This window comes from Varanus komodoensis, unplaced genomic scaffold (genome assembly GCF_004798865.1).
Source record: "Varanus komodoensis strain SLA01 unplaced genomic scaffold, ASM479886v1 scaffold1, whole genome shotgun sequence".
Classification (NCBI taxonomy): Eukaryota; Metazoa; Chordata; class Lepidosauria; order Squamata; family Varanidae; genus Varanus; species Varanus komodoensis.
This window is the reverse complement of record NW_025335268.1, coordinates 77,890,970-77,911,288: the sequence shown is the minus strand read 5'-3', so window position 1 is coordinate 77,911,288 and position 20,319 is coordinate 77,890,970. Positions and strand designations below refer to the sequence as shown.

Sequence of the window (20,319 nt, the reverse complement as noted above, 5' to 3'; positions counted from 1 at the left end):
GTTGTCATGAAGTACAACTGAGTCCTCTGTGTAATACATTATGCACATTATGATCAGTCAAATGTTCACCAAATAGACCATGGAAATCAACCATGTGTACAAGTCGAGGCTGAATACTTCAAACATGTGAATGATCTCCATACAATTTTTGTACATGAGCCAAGACATGAAATGTCAGCTATTTACGTGCTTAATTCCAGACCATGCCTGTGGTAGCCCTTATTTTAAAACAGCTAGTTGGGCATAGTAGTTCACGTGCTGGATTAGGACTTGGGAGTTCCAAGATCTAGTCCCCACTTGGCCATGAGGCTCACAGAAGCCTCGCCTACTACACAGAATTGTTACAAGAAGGAAATGGAGAATGAGTGACTAAGCCTCCTCTCCCACCCTCCCTGCAACAGGAAAAAAAGGTCGAGATATAAATGTAGAAAAAAAAGTGATTTGGCAAAAGACTTTTCTACCCAGTATGTTTGAAAACTATAAAATGTGTAACACAGATGTGCCAAGTATACAAACAAGTCAGAAATGACAGAGCAGCATCCATCCATATGCCTTGTTGCTTCTTTCTCAGGTCCACAGGGTCAGTTCTCTCACTTGTGAACAGTGGTCATCAACTGTACAAATCTGAATTGAACCTTTTCTCTTTCTTAAAAAATCAATACTTTTAAAGGACAAATTAGATGTGGTGATTGTCACACAATTCCATCCTGCACAGCTGTTCTTCCTTTACATATTGGACAATGGGTCAGGTCCTGGGCAGGATCAGAGCAGTAGCATCGGTGGGGTGGGGTGGGGGTGGGCTTGTCTCTGCTTCTAGCTTGATTGGAATAAATTACTATTTACTAGGAGGAAAGCTCCTATTTGCAGGACCAAACTATGTGACAGATGTCTTGCCTTGTTTGGCCCTCATGTATCAAATGCAATTTTGTAGAGAGTCAAAACACACAGCTTAATCTTATAAACATTTATTACCTAGCTGCATAAGAAAAACAGAGAAAGACAGACAAACCAAAATGAAAGAAACAAAGTGATTTACTGAAGTAAACATGAAAAATCCTTCAATGCTGTTTTCAGTTGGGCAGAGAAATTTCTTGTACTATTCGGTCTGAGGAAAACTCAAATAACTATACTGTTAGTTGAATAGTTTGAACAACTACTTCAGTTGCCTTAAAACTATCAGTCACTGTGGCAAAAGGTTACAAAATGAAAGAAAAATGTTGGTCAGGTAGCCTACAAGACTGGGTCATCTCTAACCTTTTTCCAACACAACTAAGTGAAAACAAATGCTATTTCATTTCCTGCAAGGCCAAGTCCAGCCAAAATGAAATTAGTTAAAATATATCTAAAAGAAAATTCTCTCTATCCTCTGTGATACAAACGACCAATTCAGTTCTTCCTGTTTTGCTGGAATGGGCTCTGGAAACTGGCAGACACGTTCAAAAGTAGAGTTGGAAGGGGGAAAGGAAAATAGAAAAGAGTCTCTTTTTTTGCTGACTCTTGATTCATTCACTTAAATCCTTATGCTTGGTTGAGCATTAAGATATGCAACTCTGAATCTCCTAAAAGGGAAACAGACAAAAGACACGCACACACACTCTCACACACACAGAGGGGGGGATGCTCAGAGTTTCAGGGGAATAATTGGCCAGTACTTGGGCTGCTTTTTATCACAGTTCCTATCAAAGCCAAGCTGCATGGTGGTCTCCATAGCTTGGATTTTGCTGGCCCCTGCACCATAGAGTTTCTTCATTTCAGCCATTCTCCTTTCGCCAGGCTTCTCAGCTGGGGGCTGCGCAGATCGGCCTGCCGATTGGTGAAGGTCATGGTCAGCTTCAACGTATGTGCCCTGGTGTTCCGCCTCAAGCTGTTGCTGTTTTCCTAAGAGAGACAAACATAATTCACGAGTCATTTCTCAGCCACACAAGTCACCTGTGTGGACACAATTCTCAGGCTGTGCCAGAACTTTATCTTGCTCTTTTGCTCCATTGTCATTTAACACAATAGAAAACTAATTGCTTTCAAACAGACATTCCAAAGAGAAGAACATTTTGGAGAAATTTTCAATAGTCTGGGTTCTTGTCCTTCCTTTACTTAGCTGAATAAGGTGTGCAAGAGCCCTGCTTCTCATTGTATGCTCATCTCTCCAGCAATCTGTAGCCTCCTTGGCTCCCCACATTTCAGTTAAAATTCAGGGGAAGGCAGTATGAAGCAACTGCTCCCAAAGAGCTTGTTCAGATGAGGACGTGCAGGCAGCCTAGGAGATAGCAAAGCAATGGCGGGATGCATAATAGAAAGCAAAACAGACGTGGCCACCTTGCAGTGATTAGGTAAGTCCAAAAACATCCTCAAAATAAAGAATGGAGTGCCCCATGTATGTGGTAGAAACAGGGAAGACCTTTCCGTGTGGCTAGGACCTTCTCAGGAAACTGGAGGACCTATTTTGGCACAGCACCTCTTGTTGATCTCCCACTTCCATTGCAGAGGATGTGAAAAGTCAGTGTTGTTGCCACTTGTAGTGGCAGTGCAAAGAAAAGAAAAACCCTTAAGGAAAAAGAAAGAAGTTGCGTTACAACTCCACTGATGGTAGGCCCTTCCTGCAAGACACTGTTCAAAAATTTACCCTCCTCCAGGAGAAACATTGTTAAATTTCAAACTGCATGAATAGGGTGCAGAATTTTGGGAAGGCATTTGTGCGCAGCACTAGTAGGCAGGGTGTCCAGCTGTGTGAGGCCTTCCCAAAGGAGCCACCAATTCCATGGGAAAGACCCATGCAATTTGCCTTAGCTCATGAGAAATGCAGCAAAATTGTCCTTCTATTTTTTTTGCACACAAGCAGGGAGCAGAATATAGACAAGCTATTTATGTATATACTTTGGTGTGTCTATAGCTCTAGCACATTCAGAAGCATGTTCAGCTGGGCAGGGGTGTTGCATCTCTTGTTACAACTAGCCTGAAGCGTACCATCATAAAGGGGACAATATTGATATCTTACAACAGCTGCACTGGTTGCCAGTTCTTTTCTGGGCAAAATTTATAGCATTGGTAATGACCTTTAAGCCCTGAATGACTTGGGTTGCCACCAGAATTATCTCAGGGTCTGTCTTCTCCTCCCACACCAGCCTGCCTCTCACATCTGCTGGGAAGGCTCTGCTTCAAGTCTTGATTGTGGTGCAGCCACAGCTGGTTGGGACACAGAGAGGACATCTGTGGTCTAGACTGTGGAATTCCTTACCGTAGCAAGGCCTTTTTGCCTCCCTACCCCACTTTGTTTTGGCTAAGATGCTTCAAAAAATATTCCAACAGACATTTGAGCTTTTTTGTGTCTGGCCCTCTGGTTTTTAGATTGGTCTTATCTAATGTTACTAGTCTCATCCACCTGATCATGCTTTTACAGTGTTGATAATTTAGTTTGGTATGTTATTGTTTCTAAAGTGCTGTAAGCCACCTTGAACAATTGCAGTGAAGACTGGAAGATGTTTAATACACTTATGAACAGTTTTCAAATAGAGTATGTGGAATGAGGAATTTAACAAAAAGAACTGAAGGGTGGATGTAAAAATGCATTCCTATAGCAGAAAGTTTAAGTAAGAAGGATGAACAAAGGATTAATGAAGATTTTGCTTTGGAAAACAGACATATCACATGTACAAAAGCTAAATTAAACCTGGTCTTTTCCTGTAAAATAGAACAGACCTACCTTGTTTTGCAGCTGTGGTGTTGAAACGATAAAATAGGACAATGTAACTTTAGCTAAACTTTTGCCAATGAAAACTGCTGACATTTTTCAGGCAAGGGGAAAGACAAGACTCAGCCTGCCATGCATGCCCAAGCATAAGCGCATCTTGTGAAACACAGCTGTTAGTACGGTGTTTATGGACACCTGTCAAATTTACACACCACTGAATGCTCATGAAGACACCCTCCTTCTTTTTCCTGTTAAACACTACCCACACAGCAGCAGCGTGATGCAGTATTAAGCCTCGGTGTATACTTGGTTCCTCACTGCTTGAATGGCTGTATTTTCTGGTTAACACTGCATAATGTGTAGCTTCATGCATGCATGGAAATAGTTTATGGCCAAATTTATCTGCCAGTTTAAACGCAGGCCATTTGGATCTATAGATCATTCCCATTTTAGAATAGCCAGTTGAATACTAACTTTAAAAAATAATGTCATTTAGAATATGGCCCGCTTTTAAAGTTGACACACTGGAAGACACGGGGGAAAAACAATCAAACAAGCCAAGAATGTTTCCAACATATTTTTATGTGTATACACACACACACCTTCTTTAGGAGTCCTGTTTTAGGTTTCCATCCATACATGACTCATAAGTTACATGTTACTCTCCTTTATTGGACTGCGATTTTTCCAAATGTGTGTCTTTAAGGAAACAGCAACATGTGTAGACCTCCTTAAGTGACAGCTAGTGTGCCTAAAGTCACATGGGAAACATCCCCTCTTTGTTCTTGTTTACCATCTCTAACAGTGAACAGGAAAGATTATTACCTTCCAGGAGAAAAGTTGGGAAAATTTCTATGCTACTATTCTCTCTCTCACACACACACTCACTACCTAGTTATCTATCATGCGCACATGTGTGTGCATATATATTCCATAAAAGGTCAGAGCAGCTTCCAGAACAGGCCAATGAGAAGTGAACATACAATCCCACTGCATCACAACTAAGAGGCCTGAGCACATGAGAAGATTTATATCTGCTTTCTCCAGAGAGACTGAAAGAGCTAAAATTGAGAAGGCTCCAGCTTTGGTTATCATCTGTCTCACCTCCAAAGGTGGGAGGGGCCACAAGAGAGTCTCTGAAGAGAATTTCTTTAAGGCAGACATGAGGACAGCCCATATTTTATTTTATATTGTAATTTGTTTTATATTTTTAATGTATTATATTTTAATGTTTTGTGAGCCGCCCCGAGGCTTCGGCGAATGGGGCGGCATAGAAATTTTCTAAATAATAAATAAATAAATAAATAAATAAATCTTGTGGGTGTATTGCCCAGATGTAGTCTCTGAGGTCCTGCACCTACCTGGCCTGCTTCTTCCCCAGGTGTCACCCTTTTCCCTGGCAGAAAAAGGGCTTTTATTTCCAATCAGAAACTGATCAGAGATTGTTTTGACTTTCAACTCCCATCAGCCCCAGCCAACAGGGTCAGTGGGGTTTTGTAGGCTAAATTTTGACCTCTGGAAAGCATCACTTTGGGGAGACGTATTTTAGCATGCTCAGCAGCTTATGTATACAGAGCAACTTCTAACATTACACAAGGCACTGCTTGCACAATGGAAGGAGAAGTCCCATGTGCATCCCCTGCATGTCCCGAAATCTACTCTGGAAAGTTCCCCAGCCCAGCAGAGCAGACCTGGGGGAAACACTGCGTGTGGCACGTGCGATTCCCTGCTATCCATTTTGCTGCAGGATGAGCACCACTGGATACAATCCAAAAATCTTGTAAGCCTGTTAACTATCCTGTAAGATAATACTGACTATTCTTCCCCTACTGCAGATCAGGGATCAAAGCAGAGAGTGTATAATTTGCCTAAAAATGCCTAGTGATTTCATGGCAGTTGACAGATTAAATCAAGCAGTTCCTGCTACAATCACATTGTCCTTCCATCAGAATTTCAGGGGGGAGTTGGACACAAGCCACCTGTACATAGTGGGCACAAGCCACTCACTGCTGTATTTACAACATGCATGATTACTAGCAAGTAGACACAAACCGGATTCTAGAGTGACACCTTGCAATCCTGGTTAGCATCCCCCTCTTTACTTTTTTGACTCATCCAGATGCACACCACTGAAATCACCTTCCAACCGTATACTAAAATTAAACTTACTGCCATTGCTGCCTGAAAACATCTGTAGTATATTTTACGGCTGGAGAAACACATACCACCTGTGTGTCTGTGCACACACGCACATGTGTGGCAGCTCACTGTCAATCTGTCTGGCTAACAAAACAGATTATGCTTCACTCATGGAAAAGAGATATTTAAACAGTACAATCTGGAACTTAAATTTTTGGTTTCATTTATTTCCTGGGTAGTAAGACTTGCAGACAAAGTCTTGTTTTCCCATCAAAGTTTGCCATGATTTATTCTATTTCCATTGACTCAGCATAACCAAGTTGAATTGAGACAGTGGTGGAATTGAAGGTGAAAAACCTTTGGATTTTCAACCTCTATCCCCCAAGTCTACTTTTCTTACTTTGTCAGGATTTTAACAAAAGGATCCCTAACTGGAAAATAATATCTTTCCTAGCAAAATGAGCTTAAAGACATAATTCTAGGCAAATTCAGACAGATAAAAAGGCCTACAAATCCTAGCATACCCCAGCTCTAAATGATTTTTGGATGGGTGAATACTTTTTCATGCCAAGCCCAGTTCACAGTCTAGACAACTCAGAGGTAAAAATGCATACTATGCATATCATGGGAAAGGTCCAAGCCTTTACAGTCTATAGCTGCCAAGGTGTTTCCTTGAATCTATTTTTACATTGTTTCATTTTATATTAAGTGTTATTTGTTGCAGTGTTTAAAAATTTTTGCACTGTTTGTAAACTGGCTCCAGAGCTTTTAGAAACTTTTTATATGGAATTTAGGAATCTACTGAAATAGGGAAAACTGACTCACTTGAGCTCAATGGATTCCCTGACTGCTTCCCATTCCAATGATCGGAAGTGGGCTGAGTCAAGACTGTGTGTGTGTAAACTTCTACTGCTAATAAAGACAGCGCATGCACACACACACACACCACTCATGAAATTTATGCAAATAAGCACATGGAAACCATGTGGACTTAGCACTATTTGTGCAAAATCAGCCAATTTTAGCACTAGCCTGATTTTGCATTAGCACCCAAAACCACACGGCTCTACCATAATCTATGCAAAAACTCTTACCGTTAGTGACTTATTGTCAGACATTTAAATATTTTAGCATGAAGAAAGAACTGCACAAAAAGTGGGAAACCGCAAAGTGAGTGTGTAATGATTGAACGAAAGGGGATAGGATAAGAGGGGCATGGCCACCTTAGAGGAATGCCAGAAGGCCACAATTGGCCCCCAAGTCCCACCTCTGCCCTCGCTTAAAGAATAGGAATCAAGCCATGTGTTTCTATTCCATTTTGCTTCATTTTCAGAGCATGCGATCGGAAGGTCATGATGCTCATGGTGACCTTGTATCAATTCTTATCCCTCAACCTAGCCTCTTTCACAGGCTGATCGCTAAGATAAATGCTCCTAACATTTGGAAGGAACTAGAAAAGGAACAGTAAGTACCCACAAAGTGATGGGTGAGGAAGGGCCCATGCTAGACAAAAGACACCTGTGTTGAGTCCTATTGCTGAAAATAGCTTAGCCAGGTGAGTTCTGGTGTGGGAAATGTGATAATATTATGCATGGCTCTTCCTTGGACCATTTCAATTCTGTTAGAGTGCTCCTGCTGCCCTCCAAAGCATCACACCTACATTGCTCTTCTAGAAAAGAAGGGGAAAAAAATGATAAACTTGAACTAGAGGCATACTGCTGGCAGAAGGTGCCACAACATGCTACTGTTCTTAGACAGAAGAATCCGAAGTGAAAAGGAAAATGTCAAAATACAAAATGGAAATATATTCCCTGTAAAACCTGCTGTTGGAGTGATGGAATCTTTCATTGGGCAAACAAGTAGGAAAGACTGCATCACATTAGAGGTTAACCTGCAAGAGAGGATATGGTTGTAAGATACAAGTCAGTATGGCAGAAAACAGAAATGCATTATCCAAGTCAAACACGTTCAATGCCAACTTAGCCTGCCTTTTACATTAAGGGCTTTTCCAGAGAAAAGCAGACAAATGTAGAATTCAGATGCAACTGATATCAATGACATAACATGCAGAGACTAATATAGCTATATAATGAGTGTTTCAATAGGAAATAGAATGGCTGAAGTATTGGGAATAGCTCTGCATTTTGGTCTACTCATGTACATTCCAACTTTACAGGTTCTTGGGAAGGTGAGTGAACTAATGACCAAGAATAATTTAAAGACCTTGGATAAAAAGATGACCTACAGAAGCAAGGACACCAGCATTTTCTTTTTCAAAAATTTGCTTTCTTCTTTATCAAAACATATTAGGTGGTTTATTTTGAAGTTCTCGGCTGTGCTTCTGAATGAGGGCAGGCCCATCTATGAGACTGGGTGACCCCCTGGCTCAGACAGCAGACCAGGGGCAGAGTAAATGGCATGCTTTCCTCTGTGCCCACCAGAAGCGATTTCTGCTGTGGTATAATTGCAGTGAGGCAGTGGCATTAAAGAGTGATCAGGAGAATCTCAATGGACCTGCTTCCTGCACTCGGAGATCACCTGGTAGGTCTCTCCACAGTGGCCAATTCTTAAAGGGATACTTTAGGAATGGCAGAGCACCCATGAGTCAGATGCTGGACAGGCTTCCTGGAGAACATAAAAGTAGTCAGTGTCATTCTTCAGAGCTGCCCAGACTCAAATGCCAAACTCTACTGGGGTCCTTTCTCAGAACCAGGCCCTGCCTTCATGGAGAGGTGTCTCAGAGAATTGCCTGTGCTACTGATGATCCTCTGGGACATCCCTCTGCTGGAGCAGCCAAATCTACCACCTCTGACTGAGGAGCAGCAAACAGAGAACAGGCAAGTATTCTGCTGGAAAGACCTTCCCTCCATACTTTGCAGGACACCTCGCAGGCAATGCTTGGCCAAGAGAATGGCAACTCTGAAGAATCTCACTGAGTTCTTTCACTGTCTGACATGGCTCTCTTCTTCTCAGGATGGATGGGCAGGAGAAGAAGATATTCTGGTCCCCTTCTGGATGTGGTTTTCTGCAACCACAACAGTCAGGGGGTTTGGTCTATATTAAAAGTTATGTTGGCTTTGCCTGTTTTCCCGAGAACCAGAAATATTATCTGGGTTACCCCAATTCATTGGGAGTTGACTGTTTTTGGACAGGAAAGACACTGGGTTTGGCCTTTCCCAACTTGGTGCTTTCTTAAAGTCTTGGACTACAATTCTCACTACCCCAACCACTAGCTATGTTGCAATCTAAAACATCTGGAGGACACCCACTTGGGGAAGGCTGTACTAAGTACCTAATAAAGGTCCTTCAATAAACCACAGACATCACTATAGAATGTGCAGCATCTACCAGACAGACAAATTCCACTTATTCCATAATATTAGACAACAACTAAAACTACTGCAAAGTTGGTGCAGAATCAGGAATGGGCAGTTGCTTCTAGAAAGGATGAAGCCTACCACAATGCTGTGACAGGCAGGCCTGCTGACTCCACATCGCCTCTCTTCCCCCCAGAACACTCCAGCATGTCTCAGTAGACAGCTCTGGCACCAGACAAAACCAGCAGCTACATTTCACACAGGATTATACTCAACACATTTTGGCCTGTTTTCACTCATAATCTTTGCACACATTCTCTTAGGGAAGCACATCAGTGGACTGAGCAAAAAGTATTAAAGATAGAAACTTTAAGAAATCTGTTTTTCCTTTGGGTTAATAATAATCTTTACCTGCACTCTAAGTAGTAATCACACTAATAAATTAAGTATCTAATTCTAAACGCATTTACAAGGAGGAAACCAAATTCAGTTGAACAGAATCAAAAAGTAAACACAGCTGATGGTCACCACTTCAATAGAAAGCAAGATACTGATTTTAAAGATTCCTTGTAGCCTTTATGAGGTTAAAACACATGAAATAAAAATATTCTTGGCCACTTTACTGTGAAGCTAATTTTACTTAGTAAAGTTGTGTGCATGTGTGGGTCAAAGGTTCTAAGTGTTGAACACACTACGTGATTGTCAAGTTAAGTAAAAAATAAAATAAAGGTACAAGTGTGTTACTGCCAAGAATAGTACCTCCAGCTGTCTAGCAGTTGTCTGAGCAACTATTGGTACGTACACAAAGGAGAAAATAAGTTCCACTGATCAGTATAAAGCTGGTCTCAAAGTTTTTTTTTTTTTTTTTAGTTAAAATTGTTTCCATGCTTCTTGGCAACACAGCAGGCCATCCTGTCTATCAGTTTTGCAAAGGGCACTTTGAGAGGTTGTTAAGCAAAGTGTACAACTTTGTGCAATGAAATTCTATAACCCTTCCTACAATTTCCTTTTAGTTCTACTCTGCACTTCCTTTTTGTCTCCATATTATTCTTATCTGGGAAAGAGAGTAAAACTTCACATGTTTCTAAATATTCACACACACACAATCAAATTAATTAAACCCTTCCGCTTACATCAAATGCACTTCATTCAACATGGTTATACAAGGAAAGGTTGGCGCCTGCTATTTATCCATATGCTTATGATGAGGATGTGAAACAGCCCAGATTCAGGGACTTGCTGTGGCTTGATGAAATTGTATATATGTTTAGACAAAAACATGTCCTTTGACTCCCAGCATTCCCATCCTGGCTGGCAAATGCTTGGATTTGTAGTATTTCTTCTGTCTAAACATGCATAGGAATATGAACCAAATCCTACCCTTATTCCTTCCTTTCTCCATCTTAAGAAGCAACCTTCAAAACTAGGCTATGAATCAGCATGTTCCTGATTTGGATCATTCTTCACCATGGACTCATCAAACAGTCTTAGATAAATTGTTCCCCAACCCTTCTGTGATAATTGGATAATAATGCTGGCACCTCACAGGAAGTTTTAACTATTCTAACAAGGTAATAGCTGTGTTCCTACACTATTTTGAGCTGAGGTAGGTAATGGTGCATCCCAGGTCCCTTTATTGGTACTTAGTAGAATGCACTATACCTCCCACTTCTTAACAAACTAACACATCTACTTACTGGCCCTGGGACTGTAAGTGAATAAGTTTGTTGGGTCAGAGAACTGTGGGTGCAAAGAAGGTCTTTAGTACATTGGATGGACTCAGATCAACCTTTTATCCTGTATGTACCTGAGAATTTAAGTATCAAGGCAGTCATACCTGCTACAATTATACAATTGTACAATATACAGTTAAAGTAATGTAAGTTAAATACAATCATACAATTTAGGATATTAAAATAAGTTTGGGCCTTTATACTTTCTGTTCCATTCTGCTCCTACTTTATATCTGAGATGGAATTTAGATGTTTGAGTTTAACTTTCACTTAACTGAGGTATGACTTGTCTGGAACTAATTATGCTGAGTTTGAATGAACCAGCTTCATAATTCATGACTTGAAGTTGACTTGTTTGAAATTAAGCATAGTTAGTGTTAACCACAGTTTTGCTACACCAGACAACAAAACCGAGGATAAGGAACACTAAAAGCAAAAGCAGAAGTTTCTTGTCCCTGCTCAAAACTCACTATGGTTCATGTGTGAATGCAGCCAATCATATTCCGCAATCTGAACATATTATCCAACCATTTGGGGAAACCTGCTGCTCCAGCTTAGGCTGTTGGCAATCTGCTCAAGGCAGCTTGAGCTAGTGCTGTATCAATAGAATAAGAGAAGTGGCAGTGAGGAATACTGCCTTTAAACTGCTGCAAAGCCCATTGGGTCACTTAAGATATATAGAAACGTAGCAAGTCGAAGGGGTGTCCCCGGCCATTTAGTCTGACCCCTGGCTCTGCTCATGTAATACTCAACAGGTGGTGGTCCAGTCTTCCTTGAACATGCTCACTGATGAGGTCCCCACCATCTCCTGTGGATGCCCATTCCATCTAGAGATCCTAACTCTCGGGAAACACTTCCTTATATCCAACCTGAAACCCAGTTCATTGAGCTTTGCTCCACTGGACCATGTTCTTTCTCCCACTGCAGGGGAGAACAGGTCACAATCCTCAACCATGTGACAGCCTTTCACATACCTATATATGTTGCTATATCCCCTCTGCATCTCCTCTTCTCCAGGCTGAAAAGACCCAGCTCTCTCAATCACATCCCCCATGTCATCCTCCTCAGTCTGGTTGCCATCCTTGTGACCCTGCACTGAACTGATTCTAACCTAGCTATGTTTCTCTGATAATGTGGAGTCCAGAATCGGACACAGTACTCCAGTTGTGGGCGTACTAGTGTCTTATAGAGCAGTATGGACACCTCTTTCGATCTGGAAGTCACCTTCTGACTATATATCGTGCAGCCTGAATACATTCTCATTCTCTCTCTCTCTCTCTCTCTCTCTCTCTCTCTCTTTCACACACACACTCACTCTCACACTACACTAAGCTGCAAGCTGCCTTGGATTCCTTACAGGAAAAAAGGGTGGGATATAAATAATACATAAAACCAGTAAGAGCAATCAACATGGGAATAACCCAGTGCCCCACAAATAGCCTAAGCTTAGCAAGACAAATGATGTACTGTACACAAATGCAAAGGAGAATTAAAGCCAAATACATCAGTGTGTCCTTGCCTTTAACATCCAGCTTTTTTTGTTTAAAGCAAACAGCACCAAATGTGGGGAAGGCTGAAAACTGTTTGATTTTCAGCAAGCATGGGGAGGGGAGTTCAACCCTTTCCTCCCCTTGCCCCAGTCCTGAGGCACATTCCCTTCCTCCATGTCACTGCACTGAAGTTGCTACTTTCACCAATGATGCACTCACTGCTTTTCCTGTGGGTCAACAATAGGGTTTATTGTAATGGAATCCCTGGGCCAAATTTGCTAATGAATTCATTCTGCAGCTTCACACTGCAGTATCCCTTTAAAACATTCTTTTCTTATTGCTGAACTGTGTCAGTGTTTAAGTAGAAGGCAGCTTGCTAAAAACATCTCCAAGCATCATTAAGAATCCAGCAGTGAAGGCAACTTGATAGACCAGTGAACCAACTCTGCCTGCATATCTACTCAGGGAACACATCCATGGAAACAATAACATGAATTAGGCAGGTTAGTGAACTGATTTGTTTTTTAAATTTTGTAATTAAACTTGTAAACTTTTTGATACCTCCATATTCATTAATATGGAACTTTAGATCTTGAAACACATTTAAAGGCTCTTTCCCTAAAAATAAACATACATAAAAATAGAATTGGTCAGAGTTGCTGAAATCTGCCTGGGAAAAACATAAGATGAGAGTTCCCACCAAACAGCACAACTGTTTCAATCTATACAATGCAATTACATAGCAGTGTTTTACAATAGCCAGCTGTGGAGCTATCCAGCTGTGGCATGAAGAGCAGATTATTCTAAGTGACATTTTTATCGCTAGATGGACAATCTCACTGGTTCTTTTCCAAGTCCAGCTAATGTGCTTTCACATGACTGATGGATTTACTGGTCTCCAGCCATATTCCATCAGAAAAGCTTCCCAAACCACCAGAATCTCCCTCAGTTCGCTTCATCCAGGTGTACTTCTTGGTTCTGCTCATAGGCAGGGAATTTCTATGCAGTAGCAGGCAGGGAAACCAAGATCCAATGTTGTATCATGAAACACAACAGGGTTTTGGCTGAATAGAAGAAACAATAACCTAGAATGCCCATTGGTGCCTATCAGTGGAACAGTTCCATTTTACTTAAAGCACACACATAGGAAAAACACAGCAAGAACAGCTCAAGATTTTTTTTAAAAAAGTTCACACACTCCATTTTTTAATTTTTTCTTAAGATAGGAGCCATGATTCAGAACAAAAAAAGAAATGACTAGTCAGCTGTCCATACATCTGCTGTATTTATATATAACATAGTAGGGGAATTCAAGATGTTGCCCAACAAGAAATGGCCACATTTTCCATGCTGTATGGAGTTTTGTTTGTGTATGAACACAGGAATGATTCCAGTCTGTAAAGGGAAAACACCTTAATTTATTCTCTATAATTATAAAATGCTTAACCTGATATAAAAGGTTCTGGTGTGGAGAGGGGGAAAGAAAATCTAATGCAGTCTTAGATAATTTCCTAGCAAGCTTATTAGTCTCAGACAATTAAAAGGGGGTAACAGAGATTGGCATGGCAAGACAACATAAGAATCAAGGAAATTATAGAATCCAGATGGGACCATAGCTGCTGTCACCTCTTCTGAAAGGTCTTCCATCTCCCACATAAAAATATTTATACCAGACAATAATTTAGTACTGATTCTGGAAAAAGACACATGAAACTCATCTGTGAACCTCTTTCACAGCTGGGAGCTAAGAATATGTTTTGCCTCAACTCTGCAAGACACTAACTACATTTCTAAATCTACATATATAGGACAAGAACATGTGGCCTCTGACGAGATTCAGTTTCTTGTCAGGGAGCTATAAAACAAAAGAACTGCCTGCATCTCTCCCCTTGTATCCCACTCTTGACTGTTTTGTGAGAATCAGGTGAGATCTCAGATGAAAAGGAGAACTCTTCCTATGAGGTTCAGGAGCAGTTAGTTGTCACTTCATTTAGGAAGTTGCTCCAGTGGAGGTGACTGTGCATCCAAGATAATGGCTACTTCATGACTTCTCCCCTTCTCTGAACCTTCCAGCTCAACAGAGAAGACACTGTAACTGAACAGAAACCCCGAATCGAAGATGCAGTAGCTATCTGGCAGCACAAAGCTTCTTTTCCCTACGCATAAGGAAGAAGCCCGACTCTTCACATCATCCACATTAGAAACACGTGATTGTTGAAATAACAATCTACCCACAGTGCTCTTCTGAGACGCCTTTTTCGTTTGATTTCCGAAAAGGCTGAGCCATCCAACAGTGGGAATTGGGACCCTTCTTCTAAAACACTGCTTGAAATGGCAGCCAAATGGCAGCTGGGAACATCTTACAGTGGTGTAGGAATCAAAATGATCCATACCAGCCACTCTTCATGTTATAGTCCCAAAAGGAATGGTCTCAATATGGAAAGCACAATCTGTAACCTAGTCAATAAACTCCAAACTATAATGGATTGCAGAAAGAACAGGTGTTTTCTTCCTTTTCAGTGTGTGTCTGGAACTCTTTCTATAAATTCAGTATGGAGTTAAACCCCACAGATGTTTTTTGGCAAAGAAGATCTCATCTGGAATGCATTTAAGCACAATTTTCTAATAAATCTCAAGCTACAGCCTTTGACAGAATGAGATAACACCAAGGATGGGTACTGCTATGTTTATTTAATATGATATAAGAACCAGTACAAATCTTAGTTTAAGATTATTCTCTTAGTCATGTCCCACACCTTGTTAGCATTCAGGGTCAAGAGATCCCAGGAAAAGAAGTTGCCTGGCAAGCCAGGCTTCCTAGTTTAAAAAAGAAAATCATTTCCAAGGGTTTAAGTCCACCCTTAATGAAGGCAATTGTAAAAGGAAATGGAAGCACAAAATGACCCACAACATGAAGTAACAAAATATTGGCAGTCAAACTGTATTATAGCAGAGCACATGTTTGGGCCAAACAGAGTGCAGTCCTATTTTTCTCACAAAAGCAAAGCACAGTAAAGTAAGGGGCTTGAGGGAAAGTTGTATTTCCTGAGAGCAAGCACAGGAAACTGATAAAAGAATTCAAGGCCATGGGGTAGGGGACCTCTGACAAGAAGCTGCAGAGGATGAGAATGACTTTTCCTGAGGGTTGCTGCTAGCAGTAAGATCACCTGCTCTTCTTGCCAACAGCTGTTCTCATAGGCTCCCCTGGAGAAGAGTAATGGAAAAGAAGAAAAATTACAGAAACTATTAAGGACAGCTGCAAGCGCTAATGGAATAATGAGATACAAGGTTCAACACAGGAAGATCATTTAGGATGGGAAAGTCCAGAAACAAGAGGAAAACTGTCTTTTGTTATCCACAAAGAGCCATCAACAAGTGGCACCCCATAGCTGCTTGCTTTAGCAGTTGTCCCTAAGCTGTCAGAGGGATTTTGTTTTGATTGCCTCCTGTCGTTGCAATCAGTCATAATCCCAGTAAAATGCATTCCTGACTCTTATTGTAGACATTTTGCTTTGGTAGTTGTACACATATATATGGATTCAATTCCATTTCCTTAATCAAAAAACCAAACCAAACAAAAGCATGTTATGTTTCTCTGTATCCATCAGATTCAAATTTCTAGCAATATAATTTTGGTTTGTGCAATGTTTTGATTTTTTAAAAGGTCATGAATGGTATATTATGCTAGGATAATGGTGAGTGCAATTTATGTATTTCTAGCAGAATCCCTGGGAAAAGCTATGGACAGAAAAGATGCAGAGAAGATCAGAGTCACAGACTTTAGGGAAAGACAAGAGGTTGAGGGAACCCCTACATAGTGGAGAAAAGCAAAGAAAGTAATTCCCAAAATTGTCCTGTTTTTATTTTGTTCTATCAAACAGGGCACTAAGCACCTAAACTCTACTTTCCCTTTCCCCATGGCAGGGGTACTTTGCAATCTGTACAAACGATATACAGCTATCACAACAGTCGCCTGTTTGCTGAAAATTTGAATAAACTAAAGTAGAAGTAGACACTACCAGCCTGTTGTTGCAGGCCTGGAAAGTGAACCAGCTTTAAGGTAACAACATGGTATTTGTACCACATTGTACTTCTCTGCTACAGGGAAATGAATAGTTCCCTCCGTAAATAGGTCTCCCGGCTGCAGGACAAGCTCTTCTTCTTATTGCCCCACTCATCTCCTACTACCCATATCAGGCTATAACTCCACTAAAGTTTTTTATCTGGCAGATCTTGGGCTTCTTCAGATCTTTTTCAAGTGCCCAGCATGGTGATATGTGGTTGCAACCTTGAGGATTTTTCTTTTTTAAGTGCTACTCTTGAAGAAGAAGCGAGAGGCTTAATAACGCCCACCAGGACTAGCCAGTCAGCACAGCCTGATGGGGAAGGTGGTTCCATGACAGTCACAAGGACCAGGCTACAACAGAAACAACAACTTGCTCCTAGACTGTATTGTTTGTAAATTCGTACGTCTTTCCAAAAAGAGATGGCTCAGCATCTCTTCTCCATAAGGAGCTAGCAGCATGTTCTGGGATAGGTACTATGAAGAGAGAACAGAAAACGGAAATAATTCAACTTTCATTTCCCACCCAAACTTCATCAGGACTGTACCCTGTGAGATGTTACTATGTCTGTGAAATCATAAACAAAAAATTAAAGATTTCCAGATAAAGTCCAAGAAGGTTCAGAAAAGATATCTCACTGCAAACTTCATTTGCATTGAGGATGAAAACAAACCAAACAGATTCAACAAAATGAGCTACAAGAAAGTGCAAGTATCTCAGAGTCTTACAGGAGACAAGTGTCTTCTCTGATTATCCTAATGTGGTTCTTCCCTTACTAAAACCCTCACCTGAGAAGTTTTAGTCTGAACTTTTGTGGAAAAAACGAGGGGCAGAAGAGTGTAGGCTCACAATTTCATGACTAGGAGAGAAAATCAGATACATTCCTAACAACTGGCCAGACTGAAACTTTCCTACATTTCCTGATCCACTTTGTTATAAGTGAAGACTTCCTTGAATTTCAAGTTTTAAAATTTAAAAAAAGGAGAGCAAACAAAGCTATTTACTTTTTCATTAATTCCTGCAGCCTCACCATTAAATAAGTATAATTCTCTTGTACTTTTCTTTCCTCTCTTATTTAACTTGAGAGGTGAGATGGAGAAATCAGATCCTTATAAAGTATGAAGTATCAAGTATGGATGTGCTGAAATATAAGTGATCAATAATTAGAGATTTCTGCAGGCAATATTTTACATTCCTTCCCAGATTTAAGAACATCCTCTCCGCAAATCTAAGAGGGCTCTTCTGCTCCGTTCTTTATAGCCAGCATTCCTGAATAGCTTTACAACAAAATGCTGGATACATCTGACAGGTGCAATAACTCGGAAAAATGACTTCATGCTCTTCATAAATAGCCTCTGGGCAGTCATTTAAACACAACCACAAAACATCTCCTGCAGGTTAGAATTACCAGCTTCACAGGAGCAGTGATACAGAGAGAGGCTGAGAGTTACAATATTAAGGACAATCAAATGATTAAGCCATTAAATAATTTTAAATACTGGAAAAAGAAATATCACTTGATGAATACCTTTCTAAATGAAAGCAAATAACATAGAGGCCTGAAGAAAAAGAAAGGAATCATTTGGTACTCTTTAATGCTGCTGCTCCCTTCACCTGGGGCTGCAGGAGTCTTTCTGCAGTCTAATGATGCAGATAACTTGGCATATTATTAAGGCTCAGCAAAGCACTGTTCACACAGTTAGTTTGGGGGCCATCGAGGAGCTTGGCACATGATGTGAATTACAAAGAGTGAGAGAGCACTTGAGAAGAATTCAAAGAAGAAAAGAAAAGCTGTTGGGGGGTGGAGAAAAAGTGGGCTTAGTGGAAGAAAGCAGAACACACCACCCTTCCTTACTGGAGTGTTAAATGAGAGGCAGAGCTTCAGGATTTGCCAGTTTTAAAAAATGCTTCTTGTCAATGTTAGAGGCAGGCGATGCGTGCTGCCAGAAATGAATCTGAAGTGCACAGAAATCCAGATTGTCAGAGTTGGAAGAGTTTGGTTCCTGGGGTGAGGGTAGAAAGCAAGAAGGAAGGAAGGAAAAAATATTTAAAGACAATGGCTTTTATTTGCTTCAGCTTAAAGATCCAAAGCGCACAAAGAAAAAAGGATCGAATTCATCCCAATCTCACACCTCTTCCCTGCTCTGAATTTCCCATGGTGTTCTGGATGTAAAGCCAGGTAATCATATACCAAGGCATAAATCACTACTTCGCAGTGGACGCACCCAATTCTGATTGGAAATCCATGCAGACGAAATTGAAGTATTTCCTCATAGCTTGCTGCTTGAGTGAAACAAGGGTTTGGCCTGGGAAATGACAGTTCTCTAGGACAGGGAAGGGCAATTGGTGACTCTTCAGATGCTGGATTGTCAGATGTTGTCAGCCCTAGCCAGCATAGCTAATAGTGAGGCAAGATGGGAGGTGTAGTCAGCAACAGCAGGAGGGCCAGAAGTTGCAAACCCCTGCCCTGGGCTTTGCTGGTGTGGGGGACATGGGCTGGGCAACAACTCGTAGCATCCCTGACTATGCTAGCTAAGGCTGATGGGAGTTGTAGGGCATAACATCTATGGTTTGAGATAATACTACTTATCCCCTTTTCCTGCTACATTCAAGCCAAGCCAGTGTGCTTGTCATACTTAGGAATGCTGTAGATTGCCAACAGTGATGAAGAAGGGCAGCTGGAGTTATAAGGAGGCAGGTTGAGATCTGAAAGGGAATGCCAAAAGTATAAATGGAAAGAAAAAATAGATGCACAACCATGTGCATAAGGGAAAGCATACAGATCACACATGTAAGGGACTTGGCTTTCCTTGATGCTCAGTAGGCCAATGAACCAGCTGGGCTCCTGCAACTGCAGATTATACAATAGAATTACTGAAGGCGGATAACATGATGACGTCTGGCATTTTGCAAACAAAAAACACAGCTCTTCACTATCAATATGTACTAGGCAGATTTCCTACGGAGGATGAGAGATGAAATGAGATAATGTAATTCTGGCATTCAGGTTAATCAAATTTTATACTGAAATCTTGTGCAACTTAAAAACGGCACTCTCAAAAATCAATAACGCTCTGTAATTAAATGAAAAGTAAGTGCATCTCTTCTACCCTACCATGTCTCAGGAGACTTCCTGGGCAGTACCACTTCCAAGTTACAACAGATTTGGAAAAATATATTCCTCCATCTCAGCTTTTTCCAGCAGCTGAGATTCTTGTTGGGTAAAAAGTAAAGTTGCTGGTCATCCATTCTGAAGATGGGATGCTGCATTTGGTGAAGGGCTTGGTATAAAACTCACAGAGGAAAAGCGATTACATTCACACTGTCAACTGCAGTAATCAAACAAGAATGATAAAAGTGCTTCCAAACCCATGACCTTTTAGAAACTGCTATTCAGGAAAAAAGATGCTATTGATTTGCCTAAAGGCTTCACTCTTAAAAGAGTCCAGTTGTAATTAAGAAAAGAAGAGTGGAGAAGATGATTCCTTGCACCGCTGTGAACTAGCAGTACCTAGCGGGCAAAGGTGATCAGAGCATAAACAGCTAGATGAAACCAAAGCAAATGGCTGTTCCTTAATATATGCTTATATTTGGGGTTTCCTAAAGTCCTCAACCATGCAGCCCAAGGATTTCCTTGGAGCTGGTCCAAGATTCTGCTAAACTGAATGACAGAAGTACCAGATTAAGATTAAGTTAAATACTTATGGCATTCAAACTGTGCAGATTTCAAAATATAAAGATTAAACAAATAAAGGGTTTTTTTTTGCAATGTTTCAAAATGTTACCATGGAGTAGAAAGTGGAAAAGGAGCACCAAAGCTAAAACAAAAAAGGGCAAACAAAGCATGATTGGGTGTTACAATAAGGAAAATAAACAACTCACCCGTTCCCG

At 40.9% G+C, this 20,319-nt stretch overlaps 1 protein-coding gene across 1 annotated transcript in view; it reads right to left on the bottom strand.

Moving 5' to 3' along the window:
• Positions 1-949: 949 nt before the first annotated feature.
• The window catches only part of GEMIN8 (gem nuclear organelle associated protein 8), a 34,159-nt gene continuing 14,789 nt past the window's right edge, over positions 950-20,319 (bottom strand). The window contains exon 4 of the mRNA XM_044430570.1: positions 950-1,878. Within this exon, the coding sequence (XP_044286505.1) occupies positions 1,622-1,878 (257 nt within the window). The 3' untranslated portion in view covers positions 950-1,621. The remainder of the gene's footprint in view (positions 1,879-20,319) is intronic.